General features: G+C 48.9%; 1 protein-coding gene across 1 annotated transcript in view; it reads left to right on the top strand.

Annotated features, from left to right (window-relative positions):
• The first annotated feature begins 4,558 nt into the window (after window positions 1–4,558).
• The window catches only part of LOC143962383 (alanine--tRNA ligase, mitochondrial-like), a 55,532-nt gene continuing 40,470 nt past the window's right edge, over window positions 4,559–19,620 (top strand). Inside the window, exons 1-5 of the mRNA XM_077471669.1 lie at window positions 4,559–4,798; window positions 8,184–8,372; window positions 10,968–11,113; window positions 13,605–13,796; window positions 19,222–19,366. Of these exons, the coding sequence (XP_077327795.1) occupies window positions 4,592–4,798; window positions 8,184–8,372; window positions 10,968–11,113; window positions 13,605–13,796; window positions 19,222–19,366 (879 nt within the window). The 5' untranslated portion in view covers window positions 4,559–4,591. The remainder of the gene's footprint in view (window positions 4,799–8,183; window positions 8,373–10,967; window positions 11,114–13,604; window positions 13,797–19,221; window positions 19,367–19,620) is intronic.

Raw genomic sequence — 19,620 nt, 5'->3', positions numbered from 1 at the left:
CCTATTACAGGGGAGGTTTACATTACTTGTCATAGGAATTAACCCAAAATTTTATTTATTTCGTTTTTTAACCACTTCACGCCCGCACTATAGACGAAAGACGGCTACAGAGCGGACGCTAATTGCCGGGAGGGCGTTCCTGGACGTTCTCCTGTTTACTTCCCCTCTGCGCGCTCCCGCGGGCGCTCATCAGGGAAGTTCTGTGTTGGGCGTGTCCCTCGGACACAGCCAGTTACAGATCATGCTAAATGGCCAATCACAGCGGCCATTTAGCACTCGATCGGCCTATCCAATGAGAGGTGATCTTATATGTAAACATGTGAGATCATCTATCATCGCCGGCTCCCCTCCTCACACAGAGACAGCGTGTGAGGAGGGAGAGATGAACCACTGCAGCGGCCAGTGAAACGTGAGTGAGCACACAGTGCCACACACACAACACACATGCCCATCTGTCCCCAGTGCCACCTGTCAGTGCCATCTGTCCCCAGTGCCACCTGTCAGTGCCACCAGTCCCCAGTGCCAGCTGTCACTGCCATCTTTCCCCCAGTACCACCTATCAGTGCCACCAGCACCTGTCAGTGCCATCTGTCCCCAGTACCAGCTATCAGTGCCATCTGTCCCCAGTGCCACCTATCAGTGCCATCTGTCCGCAGAGCCACCTATCAGTGCCATCTGTCCCCAGTGCCACCTATCAGTGTCACCAGTCCCTTGTGCCACTCATCAGTGCCATCTGTCCCCAGTGCCACCTGTCACTGCCATCTGTCCCCCAGTACCACCTATCAGTGCCACCAGTACCCAGTGCCACATGTCAGTGCCATCTGCCCCCAGTGCCACCTATCAGTGTCACCAGTCCCCAGTGCCACCCATCAGTGCCATCTGTCCCCAGTGCCACCTATCAGTGTCATCTGTCCCCAGTACCACTAGTCCTCAGTGCCACCTATCAGTGTCATCAGTCCCCAATAACACCACACCCCAGTGCCACCTATCAGTGCCATCTGTCCCCAATGCCACCTATCAGTGCTTTCTGTCCCCAGTGCCACCTATCAGTGTCACCAGTCCCCAGTGCCACCTATCAGTGCCATCTATCCCCAGTGCCACCTATCAGTGCCACCAGTCCCCAGTGTCACCTATCAGTGTCATCTGTCCCCAGTACCACCAATCCTCAGTGCCACCTATCAGTGTCATCAATCCCCAATAACACCGGATCCCAGTGCCACCTATCAGTGCCACTTGTTGCCAGTGTTACCTGTCAGTGTCATGTGTTATCAGGCCACATACCAGTGCCATCTGTCATCAGTGACACCTATCAGTGCCATCTGTCCCCAATGCCACCTATCAGTGCCTTCTGTCCTCAGTGCCTCCTATCAGTGTCACCAGTCCCCAGTGCCACCTATCAGTTCCATCTGTCCCCAATGCTACCTATCAGTGCCATCTATCCCCAGTGCCACCAGTCCCCAGTGTCTATCAGTGTCATCTGTCCCCAATGCTACCTATCAGTGTCATCTATCCCCAGTACCACCAGTCCTCAGTGCCACCTATCAGTGTCATCAATCCCCAATAACACCGGACCCCAGTGCCACCTATCAGTGCCACCTGTCGCCAGTGTTACCTGTCAGTGTCAGGTGTCATCAGTGCCAAGTATCAGTGCCATCTGTCCTCAGTGCCATATCAGTGCCATGTCAGTGTCACGTGTGATTATCCTGGTGCTCCAGGGCCTTCAAATGTGTAATAAATAGTTAACAAGTTAGATGTGTAATTTATGCTCCTAGAACACATGATGGCGCTCCCTGCATGTTGAGCCTCTCTATGTGGCCAGGCTGTGAAAAGTCCCACACATGTGGTATTGTAATACTCAGGAGGAGTAGCAGAATGTATTTTGGGGGGTGTGATTTGTGGTATACACATGCCACGTGAGAGAAATAACCTATTACAATAGGTGAAAAAAATCAAAAAATGAAAAATCTTAATTTTGCAAAGAATTGTGGGAAAAAATGACAACATCAAAATGCCTCACTATGCCTCTTACTAAATACCTTGGAATGTCTACTTTCCAAAAAGGGGTAATTTAGGGGGTATTTGTACTTTCCTGACTTGTTCGGGTCACAAGAAGCGAGATCGGCCACCAGTACATCAGATGTGATCAATTTTGTGCGATTCGCACCACAGCTTGTAGACTCTCTAACTTTCACAAAGACCAAATAATATCCACTAATTTGGGTTATTTTTTTACCAAAGATATGTAGCAGTATAAATTGTGGCCAAAATTTATGAAGAAAAATTAATAATTTGCAAAATTTTGTCACAGAAACAAAGAAATATGCGTTTTTTTTTTCAAAATTTTCGGTCTTTTTTCATTTATAGCGCAAAAAATAAAAACCCCAGAGGTGATCAAATACCACCAAAAGAAAGCTCTATTTGTGGGAAAAAAGGACAAAAAATTCATTTGGGTACAGTGTTACATGACTGAGTAATTGTCATTCAAAGTGTGAGAGCACCGAAAGCTGAAAATTGGTCTGGGCACAAGGGGGTGGGGGGGTGGGGGGGGGGGGGCGGGGGTGCCCAGTGATCAAGTGGTTAAAAACAACAGTGTCAAAATAAAAAATAAAATAAGAAAAAAAAGTTTTTATTTTTTTTAAAAAGCGCCCCGTCTTGCCGAGCGCACACACGTGCAGAAGCGAACGCATATTCGTAAGCGGCGGCGCACATATGAAAGCGGCGGTCAAACCACACACACACACATGTGAGGTATCGCCGCGATCCTTAGAGCGAGAGCGATAATTCTATCCCTAGTCCTCCTCTGCGACTCTACACTGGTAACCAGTATGATTTTTTTTTTTTTTTTTTAAACGTCGCCTATGGAGATTTTTTAAGGGTAAAAGTTTGTCGCCGTTCCACGAGCGGAGCGCAATTTTTTTTTTTTTTGAAGCGCGACATGTTGGGTATCAATTTACTCGGCGGAATATTATCTTCCACAATATATAAAAAAAAAAAATAATAATAATAGGCTAACTTTACTGTTGTCTTATTTTTTTATTATTGTTTATTTATTATTATTATTGTTTACTTTAATAAAATAAAATTGTATTTTTATAAAGTGCGCTTGTATAAGCGCTGTGCAAATATGGCGTGACAGAAAGTATTGAGCAACTCCTAATTAAGCAAGTCTCCGCCTCCGCCTGAGTCTATAATTTTTACTGGACCTGAAAATACCGTCTGGCACATGCGCGGGTAAAGCCGCGTGAAAGGGCCGTTACCGACGTCGCCGCACCAGACGTGACGTAGGGTTGAAGGATCTTCAGAAGTTGATATATTGTTTTTTTTTTTTTTAGAACACCAGAATCCATCTGCCCTTAGTTCAGGCATGAAGCGCAGGAGGGTGTGGCTTAACTGAAACACCCCCCTCCCCCCCCCACCGTGAAGACTCCTGGGATGTATGACATCATAGTTAATGAAGAAATGTAAAAAAAAATAATAATAATAATAAAATAAAAAGTGTCAAATAAATAAATAAATAAATGAATCTCCCGTAGTTTCCTCTGTATTTAGTGATGAGAGCAGGGTGAGGAATAAAGATCATTTATTGATTGAGAGACGGAAGGATCCACTTCAATTATACACTAGATATAAAAAAAATACAAATAAAATACAAAAAAATTAAAATAAATAAACATTACATATAAAAAAATACAAATAAAAAAAAAAAAAAAAGAATAAACATTACATATAAAAAAATACAAATAAAATACAAAATAAATAAATATTAGATTAAAAAAAAAATAAAAAAAATAAACATTAGATATAAAAAATACAAATAAAATACACAAAATAAAAATAAATAAACATTAGATATACAAAAAAAATATATAAATAAAATACAAAAAAATAAACATCAGCTATAAAAAAAAATACAAATAAAATACAAAATAAATAAATATTAGATTAAAAAAATAAAAAATAAAAATAAACATTAGATATAAAAAAATACAAATAAAATACAAAAAATAAAAATAAATAAACATTAGATATACAAAAAAATATATAAATAAAATACAAAAAATAAAAATAAACATCAGCTATAAAAAAAATACAAATAAAATACAAAATAAATAAACATTAGATTAAAAAAAATAAAAATAAAATAAAAATTAATAAATAAACATTAGATATAAAAAAATACAAATAAAATACAAAAAATGAAAATACATATAGATGATACACAAAAATAGAAAATAAACCGAATTAAAAAAAAAATGTACAAAAGTACAAAAAATAATCAATATAGATAAAATATAAATAAAACCCTATGGTCCAAAATAAATACTCACCACATGTCCCCTCGACAATATATGGAGGACTCTCCCCCCCCCCCACCGGGGGGAAGTCCTCCAGAAAACTGTAATGTGATTGGTTGGTTGGTTGCTGGTCTTGTCACTTCGTGTCTCCCCTCACACATTACATATAGAAGGTGGCCTGTCAGGCCGCTCTGTAGAATTGTCTCTGGACAAGGGCAATAAAGTTGTTCAGTACAAACTCCTCCAATCAGCGTCCGGCGTTCCGCGCATGCGCCCTCCCCCTCGCCAGTCCCAAGATGGCGGCCCCCTGCCGCTTGCTCGGAGTCTCCTCCGCCTGGTTCTCCGCCCGCCGGCGCCTGTCCTCCCCGCCGAGCTCCGCCGCCGTCCGCAGCACCTTCCTCCGGTACCTGGAGGAGAGACACGGACACCGGCACGTCCCGTCCTCCGCCGTCCGCCCCCGGGGGGACCCCACACTCCTATTCGTCAACGCCGGCATGAACCAGGTGACGTCACATGACAGGGGGCGGGGCTGGGAGGGTTGTCATGGTGATGGAAGCTGCTGGGCGGGGTCTGTGAAAGATTGACAGCTGAGAGACCAATGAGGGGGAGGATATACAGAGGGGCGGGGTTATGTAATCTATTTATTATAATGAGGATTATTCTATATCATATTTATGTGTCACCGGGGGTGACCCCGAACCAGGAAGTGTACACCGGGGGTGACCCCAAACCAGGAAGTGTAGACGGGGGTGACCCCCAAACCAGGAAGTGTAGACGGGGTGACCCCCAAACCAGGAAGTGTAGACGGAACTGTCCCCGAACCAGGAAGTGTAGACGGGGGTGACCGCAAACCAGGAAGTGTAGACGGGGGTGACCCCGAACCAGGAAGTGTAGACGGGGTGACCCCCAAACCAGGAAGTGTAGACGGGGTGACCCCCAAACCAGGAAGTGTAGACGGGGTGACCCCCAAACCAGGAAGTGTAGACGGAGGTGTCCCTGAACCATTAAGTGTAGACGGGGGTGACCCCCAAACCAGGAAGTGTAGACGGGGGTGACCCCCAAACCAGGAAGTGTAGACGGAACTGTCCCCGAACCAGGAAGTGTAGACGGGGGTGACCCCGAACCAGGAGGTGTAGACGGGGTGACCCCCAAACCAGGAAGTGTAGACGGAGGTGATCCCGAATCGGGAAGATAAAAATGATACAAATAAATCCCGAATGTAGCCGGAGTGTCGGAGAAACTCAGGAGAATATTTAACCAACATCTCATCCCTGTGTCCTTCAAACCCAACAAAACACTGAGCCAGAAGCCATCCAGAAGACCTGACACAAGTGTGGAAGACATGGGATGTCTTTGGCCCCCCACCTCTATTCATGGATGGTGGTTCCAATGTGACAGAGATGGCCACTTTCACCTCTAATGGAAACCAGTTGTCCTCTCTATCCAAAATGTGTCCTCAACATCTACAAGATCAGGAAATCCTCCTCTGGACCACTGAACAAAGAAAAGAAGCAGAACACAAGGAGTAACGGAGTCATCCTGAATAGCTGGAGTGTTGGAAAAACTCAGAAGGATTTTCAACAAACATCCCATCCCTGTGTCTATCAAGCCCGGCGATACTGAAACATCCTAAAGACCCAACACAAGGGACGTAACAAGGTATGTGCAGTGCAGTGAGGAACACAAAGATCTCCACATTGACTATCCAACCTCACAACACACCAATAGCCTGACATAGGAGACTGAATTCTACAGGTCAGCAGTCTTCATACATCGCAAGGAAAAAGGACATAAAGTACTTCTGAGGACAGAGAGGACCACTGGTACAAGAGGTATGGAAGAGGCCATCTACATCACACTGGAGAAAAACCATCCATGCAGGGCTGGTGCAAGGATTTTTGACACCCTAGGCAAAACCTAATTCTGCTGCCCCTCTTGGCTCCACCCCTAATTCCACCCCCTATGCCCTGCCCATGTATACCCCACCTTTTTAATGAAGCGTCCATCAAATGCAGCCTACCAGCTCCCATCAAGTGCAGCCTACCAGCTCCCATCAAATGCAGCATACCAGCTCCCATCAAATGCAGCCTCACCAGCGCCCATCAAATGCAGCCTACCAGCTCCCATCAAATGCAGCCTCACCAGCTCCCATCAAATGCAGCATACCAGCTCCCATCAAATGCAGCCTCACCAGCTCCCATCAAATGCAGCATACCAGCTCCCATCAAATGCAGCCTCACCAGCGCCCATCAAATGCAGCCTACCAGCTCCCATCAAATGCAGCCTACCAGCGCCCATCAAATGCAGCCTACCAGCGCCCATCAAATGCAGCCTACCAGCTCCCATCAAATGCAGCCTACCAGCGCCCATCAAATGCAACATACCAGCGTCCATCGAATGCAGCCTACCAGCGTCCATCGAATGCAGCCTACCAGCTCCCATCAAATGCAGCCTCACCAGCTCCCATCAAATGCAGCCTCACCAGCTCCCATCAAATGCAGCCTACCAGCGTCCATCAAATGCAGCATACCAGCTCCCATCAAATGCAGCCTACTAGCGCCCATCAAATGCAGCCTACCAGCGTCCATCAAATGCAGCCTACCAGCTCCCATCAAATGCAGCCTACTAGCGCCCATCAAATGCAGCCTACCAGCGTCCATCAAATGCAACATACCAGTGTCCATCAAATGCAGCCTACCAGCGTCCATCGAATGCTGCCTCACCAGCTCCCATCAAATGCATCGAATGCAGCCTCACCAGTGCCCATCGAATGCAGCCTCACCAGCGCCCATCGAATGCATTGTTGTGGCACGGCCCTCCGCCACTGCTGTGCCTCTGACACTGTGCGAAGGAAGCAGTGGCTGCCTGCTGATGCTGAGACTTAGTTGCTTGCTGCAGAGAGAAGAGAGTAGGAACACCAGTGGCCGGGCGCCCCCCTAGGCAGCAGTGCGTGCCCTAAGCGGCTGCCTAGTTTGCCTAGTGGTAGCACCGGCCCTGAATCCATGAATAGAGGTGAGGGTCAAAGGCATCCCATGTCTTCCACCTTTTTGTGTTGGGTCTTCTGGATCTCCAAGCTTCTGTCTCAGTGTATTTCTGGGCTTGAAGAACACGGGGCTCAGATGTTTACTAAAGACCCTTCTGAGTTCTCCCGACACTCCAGCTACATATAAGATGACTATATTACTTTGTGTCTTCTGCTTCTCCCCTCTCTTCGATGGGCCCATATTCCCATGTTTTTCTTGACCTTGTGGATGTTATGAAGTGAACATTTCTGGACAGAGGACAATGCCCCAACATAGGAGGGTGAATTCTAGAGGTCGGGACTCGGCAGTCTTCCTACACGTTAAAGAAAAAGGATATACTGTACTTTTGAGGCCACTGAGCTCTCAGTTCGGTCAGAGAGGACAACCGGTTTACACGAGGCATGAAAAAGGCCATCTACATCAAACTGGAACCGCCATCATTGAATTGGGGCAGGGGCCTTCTACACCATCTGTCACCATATATAATGCCACATTAACGGTTTACACATTCAGTCACGTGATATGAAGGATTAACACCTATGCAGACATACTGACACCAAAGATGGGATGATGTACTGTAACTAGAACAAGGTGGCTCCACAATTCTCACACCTTCGTCCTGTTTTTGGACCATCAACATCTACACCTTCCATGGTGATTCCATCACAATGGGATCGTCATTGGAATAAATAATGAAGGGGCCATGACCAGGGTATAGATGGGGTAATAGAAAAAAAGCTTGGAGAAGCTCCAAAAGGTCTTCAACATTCCAGAACAAGTCCAGGTGGGGTGGCATGCACTGTATACATACTGAATGACTCAGGGGGGTCGGTTACATCCATGGTAATGTGGTATACTCTTTCAGTTTAAGCCGGTCTTCCTGGGCACAGTGGACCCTCGTAGTGAGATGGCGCAATACCGCAGGGTGGTGAACAGCCAGAAGTGTGTGCGGGCCGGGGGGAAGCACAACGACCTGGAGGATGTGGGCCGAGACGTCTACCATCACACCTTCTTCGAGATGCTGGGGAACTGGTCGTTTGGTGATTACTTCAAGGTATGAAGATAAGTTGTGGGCACTTTGGAGCGTTGTCCTCCATGTATTAGCTATGGAGGGTTCACAGCTTTTCAGCAGCACCCAACCACCCCAGATTGAGGAAGGAGATCCACCCACAGAGCTTGTCTCTAACTAGACATTGCTGTAGAGCACTGACCACCCCAGATTAAGGAAGGAGACCCACCCACAGAGATTCCGTCTCTCACCAGACATTGCTGTAGAGCACTGACCACCCCAGATTCAGGAAGGAGACCCACCCACAGAGATTCCGTCTCTAACCAGACATTGCTGTAGAGCACTGACCACCCCAGATTCAGGAAGGAGACCCACCCACAGAGATTCCGTCTCTAACCAGACATTGCTGTAGAGCACTGACCACCCCAGATTCAGGAAGGAGACCCACCCACTGAGATTCCGTCTCTCACCAAACATTGCTGTAGAGCACTGACCACCCCAGATTCAGGAAGGAGACCCACCCACAGAGCTTGTCTCTAACTAGACATTGCTGTAGAGCACTGACCACCCCAGATTCAGGAAGGAGACCCACTCACAGAACTTGTCTCTAACTAGACATTGCTGTAGAGCATTGACCACCCCAGATTGAGGAAGGAGACCCACCCACGGAGCTTGTCTCTAACTAGACATTGCTGTAGCGCACTGACCACCCCAGATTCAGGAAGGAGACCCACTCACAGAACTTGTCTCTAACTAGACATTGCTGTAGAGCACTGACCACCTCAGATTGAGGAAGGAGACCCACCCACAGAGATTCCGTCTCTCACCAGACATTGCTGTAGAGCACTGACCACCCCAGATTGAGGAAGGAGACCCACCCACGGAGCTTGTCTCTAACTAGATATTGCTGTAGAGCACCAACCACCCCAGATTCAGGAAGGAGACCCACCCACAGAGCTTGTCTCTAACTAGACATTGCTGTAGAGCACTGACCACCCCAGATTCAGAAAGGAGACCCACCCACAGAGCTTGTCTCTAACTAGACATTGCTGTAGAGCACTGACCACCCCAGATTCAGGAAGGAGACCCACCCACAGAGATTCCGTCTCTCACCAGACATTGCTGTAGAGCACTGACCACCCCAGATTCAGGAAGGAGACCCAACCACAGAGATTTCATCTCTCACCAGACATTGCTGTAGAGCACTGACCACCCCAGATTCAGGAAGGAGACCCACTCACAGAACTTGTCTCTAACTAGACATTGCTGTAGAGCACTGACCACCCCAGATTCAGGAAGGAGACCCACCCACAGAGATTCCGTCTCTCACCAGACATTGCTGTAGAGCACTGACCACCCCAGATTCAGGAAGGAGACCCAACCACAGAGATTTCATCTCTCACCAGACATTGCTGTAGAGCACTGACCACCCCAGATTCAGGAAGGAGACCCACCCACTGAGATTCCGTCTCTCACCAGACATTGCTGTAGAGCACTGACCACCCCAGATTCAGGAAGGAGACCCACCCACTGAGATTCCGTCTCTCACCAGACATTGCTGTAGAGCACTGACCACCCCAGATTCAGGAAGGAGACCCACCCACAGAGCTTGTCTCTAACTAGACATTGCTGTAGAGCACTGACCACCCCAGATTCAGGAAGGAGACCCACCCACAGAGATTCCGTCTCTCACCAGACATTGCTGTAGAGCACTGACCACCCCAGATTCAGGAAGGAGACCCACCTACAGAGATTCCGTCTCTCACCAGACATTACTGTAGAGCACTGACCACCCCAAATTGAGGAAGACCCACCCACAGAGCTTGACTCTAACCAGACATTGCCGTAGAGCACCGACCACACCAGATTGAGGAAGGAGACCCACCCACAGAGCTTCAGTCTCCCACTAGACATTACTGTAGAGCACTGACCACCCCAGATTCAGGAAGGAGACCCATCCACAAAGCTTCAGTCTCTCACCAGACATTGCTGTAGAGCACCGACCACACCAGATTGAGGAAGGAGACCCACCCACAGAGCTTCAGTCTCCCACTAGACATTACTGTAGAGCACTGACCACCCCAGATTCAGGAAGGAGACCCATCCACAAAGCTTCAGTCTCTCACCAGACATTGCTGTAGAGCACCGACCACACCAAATTGAGGAAGGAGACCCAACCACAGAGATTCAGTCTCTCACCAGACATTGCTGTAGAGCAATAAGTACACGACCCTCACCAAAGTGTCCCAGAGGGAGCAGTCAGTCCTCCTATTTCTGTGATCAGGGGCCCCTTCTGGCCTTATTTTGTGGATTTTCTATCATGTTGTGGTTTTCCTGCTGTAGTCTTTCAAGTTTACTCTCCATTATCAAGCCCCTGCCTGGACACATCTGGCATGTTCCCTCCAACCCCTCCCAATAACAAGGTGATTCCACCCTCAGATCTGCCATTGCTGGGAGGTGGAATCTCCGGAGACTATAGAATGGGAGAGTCCCAGGAGACCATGAAATTAGCCTCCTTACCATGTCTGAGTGTTTTGAGTCATGTGACCTGATGTCTGGTTATATATCCTCCTTTTGTGTGTCTGTATTCTCCATATCAGAGGACCGGTATTGTCCCATCACCCCTCTCTCCATTCTCAGGAGGAAGCTTGCCACATGGCGTGGGAGCTGCTGACTCAGGAGTACCAGATCCCGGCTGATCGCCTCTATGTGACGTATTTTGGTGGAGATCCAGGGTTAGGCCTCCATGCTGACGAGGAGACCAGAGAGATCTGGCTCAGCCTGGGGTAAGTACAGAACATGCGGGCGCTCAATGTGCAGTACAGACCACATACCGGGACACTCTCTACGCTGGGTGTTCCTGCAGTCAGCGACAAGGGCTGGGGCAGTGAGCTGTGAGATTAGGCATCCCTGGTATCCCTACTTGTGTATAGAAGATGAGTTGTGGCCAGGGTGGGGCCAAGATTGACAGAATTATCACTTGCTACTCCTTAATGGTGTATATATTTGCGTGTACCTGGGACTGCATGGAGACACGTGTCATGGAGGCACTCTGAGGTCATAGGGTGACACAGAATGCTTGGGGGTGCTCTGGAGTCACAGAGGGTCACTAGATGATGTAGAGTGCTCTGGGGTAATAGGGTGACACAGGACTACTTGAGGTGCTCTGGAGTCTTGGGGTCACTAGATGATGTAGGGCAGGCCCGGACTAGCCATAGGGCCCACCGGGCACGGGCCACATGTCCTGGTAGGGCCTGTGACGGGAGTCATTTTGGGTGGGGGGTTTGTGGAACTCAGCTTACCCTGGAGAGCTCTGGAAAATCTGTGTCCAGCTCCTTGGCCCCTCCTATGTGTAAATCACCCTGTGTCCATTAGGGGCACAGGGTGACCGAGAATCCCACTATGATCTGTACTAGTCGGACTCCCTGTACAGCCACACTGCAATGTTGTGTGTGTGTGTGTGTGTGTGTGTATATGTATATATAATTTTGTGTGTTGTCTCATGCTGTTGTGGACTCTTTGCTGTGATCGTTTGGGGTGTGGTTGTATTCCAGTGTTCTATTGTGTCTGCTCTGGAAGAAAAGTATATTATGGGATGTATGTCTATGTGGAGGGGGTGGGGATTCCTCCAACAGCTCTCACTGCTGATAAGACTGTTTACTGGTGAGAAGTTTGACTACACCTATTGGTGGGCAGTTTACCCCGCCCTAATGGCAAAGGAGAGGGGAGTGTCCCTGAGTTATATATCTGTTGTAACTTGTGCTTGAATAAAAAAAGAGTTTGATGTTTTTCACTGTACACTGAGTTATGGCTGGTGACTGGGTGGGCTAAGGATCATTTGGTACTGGACAGAGGAAGCATTTACGGCGGACGTAGTCCTGTTGAGGACAAGGGTTCATCACAGGGCCCAAGAAAGCTGGGCTGCTCCTTGAGCCTGCGCAGCTCAACTGGCCTCTCCACGGTCAACTGGCAGCTCAGTTCGGCCATCAGGCCGGGGAGTGGAATCTACATGATTCTCAGGGTCACTAGATGATGTAGGGTGCTCTGGGGTAATGGGGTGATACAGGATATTCTGAGTGCTCTGGGTCACTAGATGATGTGGGGTGATACGGAATAATCGGGGTGCTCTGAAGCCTGGGGGGTCACTAGATGATGTAGGGTGCTCTGGGGTTATGGGGTGATACGGAATACTTGGGGTGCTGTGGAGTCACAGGGTCACTAGATGTAGGGTGCTCTGGGGTAATCGGGTGATACAGGATACTCGGGGTGCTCTGGAGTCACAGGGTCACTAGATGATGTAGGGTGATACGGAATACTTGGGGGGGGGGTTGCTCTGGAGTCACAGGGTCACTAGATGATGTAGGGTGCTCTAGGGTGATACGGAATACTCGGGGTGCTCTGGAGTCACAGGGTCACTAGATGATGTAGGGTGCTCTGGGGTAATAGGGTGATATGGAATACTCGGGGGGGGGTGCTCTGGAGTCACAGGGTCACTAGATGATGTAGGGTACTCTGGGGTAATAGAGTGATACGGAATACTCAGGGTGCTCTGGAGACACAGGGTCACTAGATGATGTAGGGTGCTCTGGGGTAATGGGGTGATACGGAATATTCGGAGTGCTCTGGAGTCTCAGGGTCACTAGATGTAGGGTGCTCTGGGGTAATGGGGTCATACAGGATACTCGTCGTGCTCTGGAGTCTCAGGGTCACTATATGATGTAGGATGCTCTGGGGTAATGGGGTGATACAGGATACTCAGGGTGCTCTGAAGCCTGGGGGTCACTAGATGATGTAGGGTGCTCTGGGGTAATGGGGTGATACAGGATACTCGGGGTGCTCTGAAGCCTGGTTGTCACTAGATGATGTAGGGTACTCTGGGGTAATGGGGTGATACAGGATACTTGGGGTGCTCTGAAGCCTGGGGGTCACTAGATGATGTAGGGTGCTCTGGGGTAATAGGGTGATACAATATACTCGGGGTGCTCTGGAGTCACAGGGGTAACGCTGGATGCTTGGGGGTCACATTGGATGACACGGGGAACTCTGGGGTTCTGGGGTGACACAATGGTTACTGGAGCACAGAGGGGTTCAGATTAAGCGTAGAGATGTGTTAATTGCACGGCAATATAAAGTCTCCAGCAGTTGGGAGAACTTCCTCCTGATTGGCTGCAATCCTGGCGCTGTGGGTGGAGCTCAGACAAAAGGATAGGTCGGTTTACCCTGTACATACCTGTGTGTGTCCTTACACCCCGTTATCTGTTCTCCTGTCACCCGCAGTATTCCGCCATCACGTCTGCTGCCGTTCGGTCTGAAGGATAACTTCTGGGAAATGGGGGAGACGGGCCCCTGTGGCCCCTGTACGGAGATTCACTACGATCATGTGGGGGGCCGGAACGCCTCGGCTCTGGTGAACCAGGACAGTCCGGACGTTGTGGAGATCTGGAATCTGGTCTTCATGCAGTATAACAGGTCAGTAGTGACAGCCTGATGTCTGTGCAGGAGGTCAGCACTGGGTGACCAGAGACTGAAATGACTGGGGATGTCCCCGATAACGAGATAGACCATAGTAAGGGGTCACCTCACCATGGCAACCACTATATGGGCCAAAGTATGTGGTCACCTGACCATCATACCCATTATATGGCCCAGAGTATGGGGTCACCTGACCATCAAACCCATTATATGGCCCAAAGTATGGGGTCACCTGACCATCATACCCATTATATGGCCCAAAGTATGTGGTCACCTGACCATCATACCCATTATATGGGCCAAAGTATGGGGTCACCTCACCATCATACCCATTATATGGCCCAAAGTATGGGGTCACCTGACCATCATACCCATTATATGGCCCAAAGTATGGGGTCACCTGACCATCATACCCATTATATGGCCCAGAGTATGGGGTCACCTGACCATCAAACCCATTATATGGCCCAAAGTATGGGGTCACCTGACCATCATACCCATTATATGGCCCAAAGTATGTGGTCACCTGACCATCATACCCATTATATGGGCCAAAGTATGGGGTCACCTCACCATCATACCCATTATATGGCCCAAAGTATGGGGTCACCTGACCATCATACCCATTATATGGCCCAAAGTATGGGGTCACCTGACCATCATACCCATTATATGGCCCAAAGTATGTGGTCACCTGACCATCATACCCATTATATGGGCCAAAGTATGGGGTCACCTCACCATCATACCCATTATATGGCCCAAAGTATGGGGTCACCTGACCATCATACCCATTATATGGGCCAAAGTATGTGGTCACCTGACCATCATACCCATTATATGGGCCAAAGTATGGGGTCACCTCACCATCATACCCATTATATGGCCCAAAGTATGGGGTCAACTGACCATCATACCCATTATATGGCCCAAAGTATGGGGTCACCTGACCATCATACCCATTATATGGCCCAAAGTATGTGGTCACCTGACCATCATACCCATTATATGGGCCAAAGTATGTGGTCACCTCACCATCATACCCATTATATGGCCCAAAGTATGGGGTCACCTGACCATCATACCCATTATATGGCCCAGAGTATGGGATCACCTGACCATCATACCCTTATATGGCTCAGAGTATTTGGCCAGCTGACCATCCTCCCGACTATATTGTGCTCTCCCAAGCTTGTGGTGACAGTTTGGTGTACAAAGCCAGCCTCATAAAGACCTGGTGTTACCAGTTTGGTGTGGAGGAACTCGAGTGTCCTGCCCAGAGCCCTGACCTCATCCTTACTGGTCACCTTTTGGGGTGAATTGAAACACCAATTGTAAGTCGGGTATTTTTTTGGTGCCCAACAGGTCTTCTCATCCAACATAAAACACAAACATGGGAAGAAATTCCCACAGACACCCCTCCCCAAAATGTTGAGGAAAGTCTTCCCAAATGAGTGGAGAATGTTATAGCCACAAAGATGGCAAATCCATATTAATGCCCATGTGGGTAAGGGGGGGGGGGTGTCAACTGCATATTAATGGCCATGTGGAGAAGGGGCAACTCCATATTAATGGCCATGAGATGAAGGTGAAACACCATATTAATGGCCATGAGGGTAGGGGCAACACCATATTAATGGCCATGAGGGGAGGGGTCAACTCCATATTAATGGCCATGAGGGGAGGGGTCAACTCCATATTAATGGCCATGAGGGGAGGTGTCAACTCCATAATAATGGCCATGAGGGGAGGGGTCAACTCCATAATAATGGCCATGAGGGGAGGGGGCAACACCATATTAATGGTCATGAGGGTAAGGGGCAACTCCATATTAATGGCCATGAGGGGAGGGGGCAACACCATATTAATGGCCATGAGGGGAGGGGGCAACACCATATTAATGGCCATGAGGGGAGGGGGCAACACCATATTAATGGCCATGAGGGGAGGGGGCAACACCATATTAATGGCCGTGAGGGGAGGGGGCAACACCATATTAATGGCCGTGAGGGGAGGGGGCAACACCATATTAATGACCATGAGGGGAGGGGTCAACACCATATTAATGGCCATGAGGGGAGGGGGCAACTCCATATTAATGGCTATGAGAAGGGGTAACTCCATATTAATGGCCATGAGGGGAGGTGTCAACTCCATATTAATGGCCATGAGGGGAGGGGGCAACTCCATATTAATGGCCATGAGGGGAGGGGGCAACACCATATTAATGGCCATGAGGGGAGGGGGCAACTCCATATTAATGGCCATGAGGGGAGGGGGCAACACCATATTAATGGCCATGAGGGGAGGGGGCAACTCCATATTAATGGCTATGAGAAGGGGTAACTCCATATTAATGGCCATGAGGGGAGGGGTCAACTCCATAATAATGACCATGAGGTGAGGGGTCAACTCCATAATAATGACCATGAGGGGAGGGGTCAACTCCATAATAATGACCATGAGGGGAGGGGTCAACTCCATAATAATGACCATGAGGGGAGGGGTCAATTCCATAATAATGGCCATGAGGGGAAGGGGCAACTCCATAATAATGACCATGAGGGGAGGGGGCAACTCCATAATAATGACCATGAGGGGAGGGGGCAACGCCATATTAATGGCCATGTGGGGAAGGGGCAACTCCATATTAATGGCCATGAGGGGAGGGGGCAACACCATATTAATGGCCATGAGGGGAGGGGGCAACACCATATTAATGGCTATGAGAAGGGGTAACTCCATATTAATGGCCATGAGGGGAGGGGGCAACACCATATTAATGGCCATGAGGGGAGGGGGCAACACCATATTAATGGCCATGAGGGGAGGGGGCAACTCCATATTAATGGCCATGAGGGGAGGGGGCAACACCATATTAATGGCCATGAGGGGAGGGGGCAACACCATATTAATGGCTATGAGAAGGGGTAACTCCATATTAATGGCCATGAGGGGAGGGGGCAACACCATATTAATGGCCATGAGGGGAGGGGGCAACACCATATTAATGGCCATGAGGGAAGGGGGCAACTCCATATTAATGGCCATGAGGGGAGGGGGCAACACCATATTAATGGCCATGAGGGGAGGGGGCAACTCCATATTAATGGCTATGAGAAGGGGTAACTCCATATTAATGGCCATGAGGGGAGGGGTCAACTCCATAATAATGACCATCAGGTGAGGGGTCAACTCCATAATAATGACCATGAGGGGAGGGGTCAACTCCATAATAATGACCATGAGGGGAGGGGTCAACTCCATAATAATGACCATGAGGGGAGGGGTCAATTCCATAATAATGGCCATGAGGGGAAGGGGCAACTCCATAATAATGACCATGAGGGGAGGGGGCAACTCCATAATAATGACCATGAGGGGAGGGGGCAACGCCATATTAATGGCCATGTGGGGAAGGGGCAACTCCATATTAATGGCCATGAGGGGAGGGGGCAACACCATATTAATGGCCATGAGGGGAGGGGGCAACACCATATTAATGGCTATGAGAAGGGGTAACTCCATATTAATGGCCATGAGGGGAGGGGGCAACACCATATTAATGGCCATGAGGGGAGGGGGCAACACCATATTAATGGCCATGAGGGGAGGGGGCAACACCATATTAATGGCCATGAGGGGAGGGGTCAACTCCATATTAATGGCCATGAGGGGAGGGGTCAACTCCATATTAATGGCCATGAGGGGAGGGGGCAACTCCATATTAATGGCCATGAGGGGAGGGGGCAACACCATATTAATGGCCATGAGGGGAGGGGGCAACTCCATATTAATGGCCATGAGGGGAGGGGGCAACACCATATTAATGGCCATGAGGGGAGGGGGCAACTCCATATTAATGGCTATGAGAAGGGGTAACTCCATATTAATGGCCATGAGGGGAGGGGTCAACTCCATAATAATGACCATGAGGTGAGGGGTCAACTCCATAATAATGACCATGAGGGGAGGGGTCAACTCCATAATAATGACCATGAGGGGAGGGGTCAACTCCATAATAATGACCATGAGGGGAGGGGTCAATTCCATAATAATGGCCATGAGGGGAAGGGGCAACTCCATAATAATGACCATGAGGGGAGGGGGCAACTCCATAATAATGACCATGAGGGGAGGGGGCAACTCCATATTAATGGCCATGTGGGGAAGGGGCAACTCCATATTAATGGCCATGAGGGGAGGGGGCAACACCATATTAATGGCCATGAGGGGAGGGGGCAACACCATATTAATGGCTATGAGAAGGGGTAACTCCATATTAATGGCCATGAGGGGAGGGGGCAACACCATATTAATGGCCATGAGGGGAGGGGGCAACACCATATTAATGGCCATGAGGGGAGGGGTCAACTCCATATTAATGGCCATGAGGGGAGGGGTCAACTCCATATTAATGGCCATGAGGGGAGGGGGCAACACCATATTAATGACCATGAGGGGAGGGGGCAACACCATATTAATGGCCATGAGATGAAGGGGGAACACCATATTAATGGCCATGAGGGGAGGGGTCAACTCCATAATTATGGCCATGAGGGGAGGGGTCAACTCCATAATAATGGCCATGAGGGGAGGGGTCCACTCCATAATAATGGCCATGAGGGTGAGTGGTCAACTCCATATTGATAACCATGATTCTGGATTGGCCAGCCAGCTGATGTAGGTGAGATGGTCAGAGGTCCACAAAACTTTCGGCTATATAGAGTATCTGTTAATTTTGGGTGAATCAATAAAGATTTCATCAGCAAAAAAGGGGCGGGATCCATATTAATGGCCATGAGGGGAGGGGGCAACACCATATTAATGGCCATGAGGGGAGGGGGCAACACCATATTAATGGCTATGAGAAGGGGTAACTCCATATTAATGGCCATGAGGGGAGGGGTCAACTTCATAATAATGGCCATGAGGGGAGGGGTCAACTCCATAATAATGGCCATGAGGGGAGGGGTCAACTCCATATTAATGGCCATGAGGAGAGGGGTCAACTCCATAATAATGACCATGAGGGGAGGGGTCAACTCCATAATAATGACCATGAGGGGAGGGGTCAACTCCATAATAATGGCCATGAGGGCGAGGGGGCAACTCCATATTGATAGCCATGATTGTGGATTGGCCAACCAGCTGATGTAGGTGAGATGGTCAGAGGTCCACAATACTTTTGGCTATATAGAGTATCTGTTAATTTTGGGTGAATCAATAAAGATTTCATCAGCAAAAAAAGGGCGGGAACCTCCCAGATTGCTCCACCTTCACACATCGCTGCCCTCATAGTGGAGAAGATTGGGACACGGTGTATAAATATGGAGGACGAGGAGCTCCTAGAGAACATTCCTGATGTAGGAGGACATTGTTCCGGGTCTGATGTCTGACTTTCTTTCTTTCCCTCGGTCAGAGAGGCGGACCGGACTCTGAGACAGCTGCCCCAACACCATGTGGACACGGGGATGGGTCTGGAGAGGTTGGTGACCATCCTTCAAGGGAAACGTTCCAACTACGCCACCGACCTGTTCACCCCCATTCTGGAGGAGATCGAGAGGGTGAGCATTGTGTGTGTGTGTGGGGGGAGGGGTGTCCCCGATGGTGATACCCCTAGTGATGGTGTGACCATTGTTTGTGTGTTCCGGGAGAATGTACCCCTCGTGGTATTGAACCCCACATTGATATAGGGGGGTTATTGTCACTTCCCCTCACCTACATTCCTTATGGGGTATTTTTTCACATACAGGGATCCGTGTCTACTGGAGAGACAGTACAGGAGTGTACCTAAGTCTGCATGGAGACACCGGGGTCA

The sequence above is a fragment of the Lithobates pipiens genome, unplaced genomic scaffold (assembly GCF_037356315.1).
Source record: "Lithobates pipiens isolate NorthernLeopardFrog02 unplaced genomic scaffold, aLitPip1_a1.2 Scaffold_8, whole genome shotgun sequence".
In the NCBI taxonomy this organism is placed as follows: Eukaryota; Metazoa; Chordata; class Amphibia; order Anura; family Ranidae; genus Lithobates; species Lithobates pipiens.
Note: the sequence above shows the minus strand (reverse complement) of the source record. Positions and strands in the feature narration are given on the sequence as shown.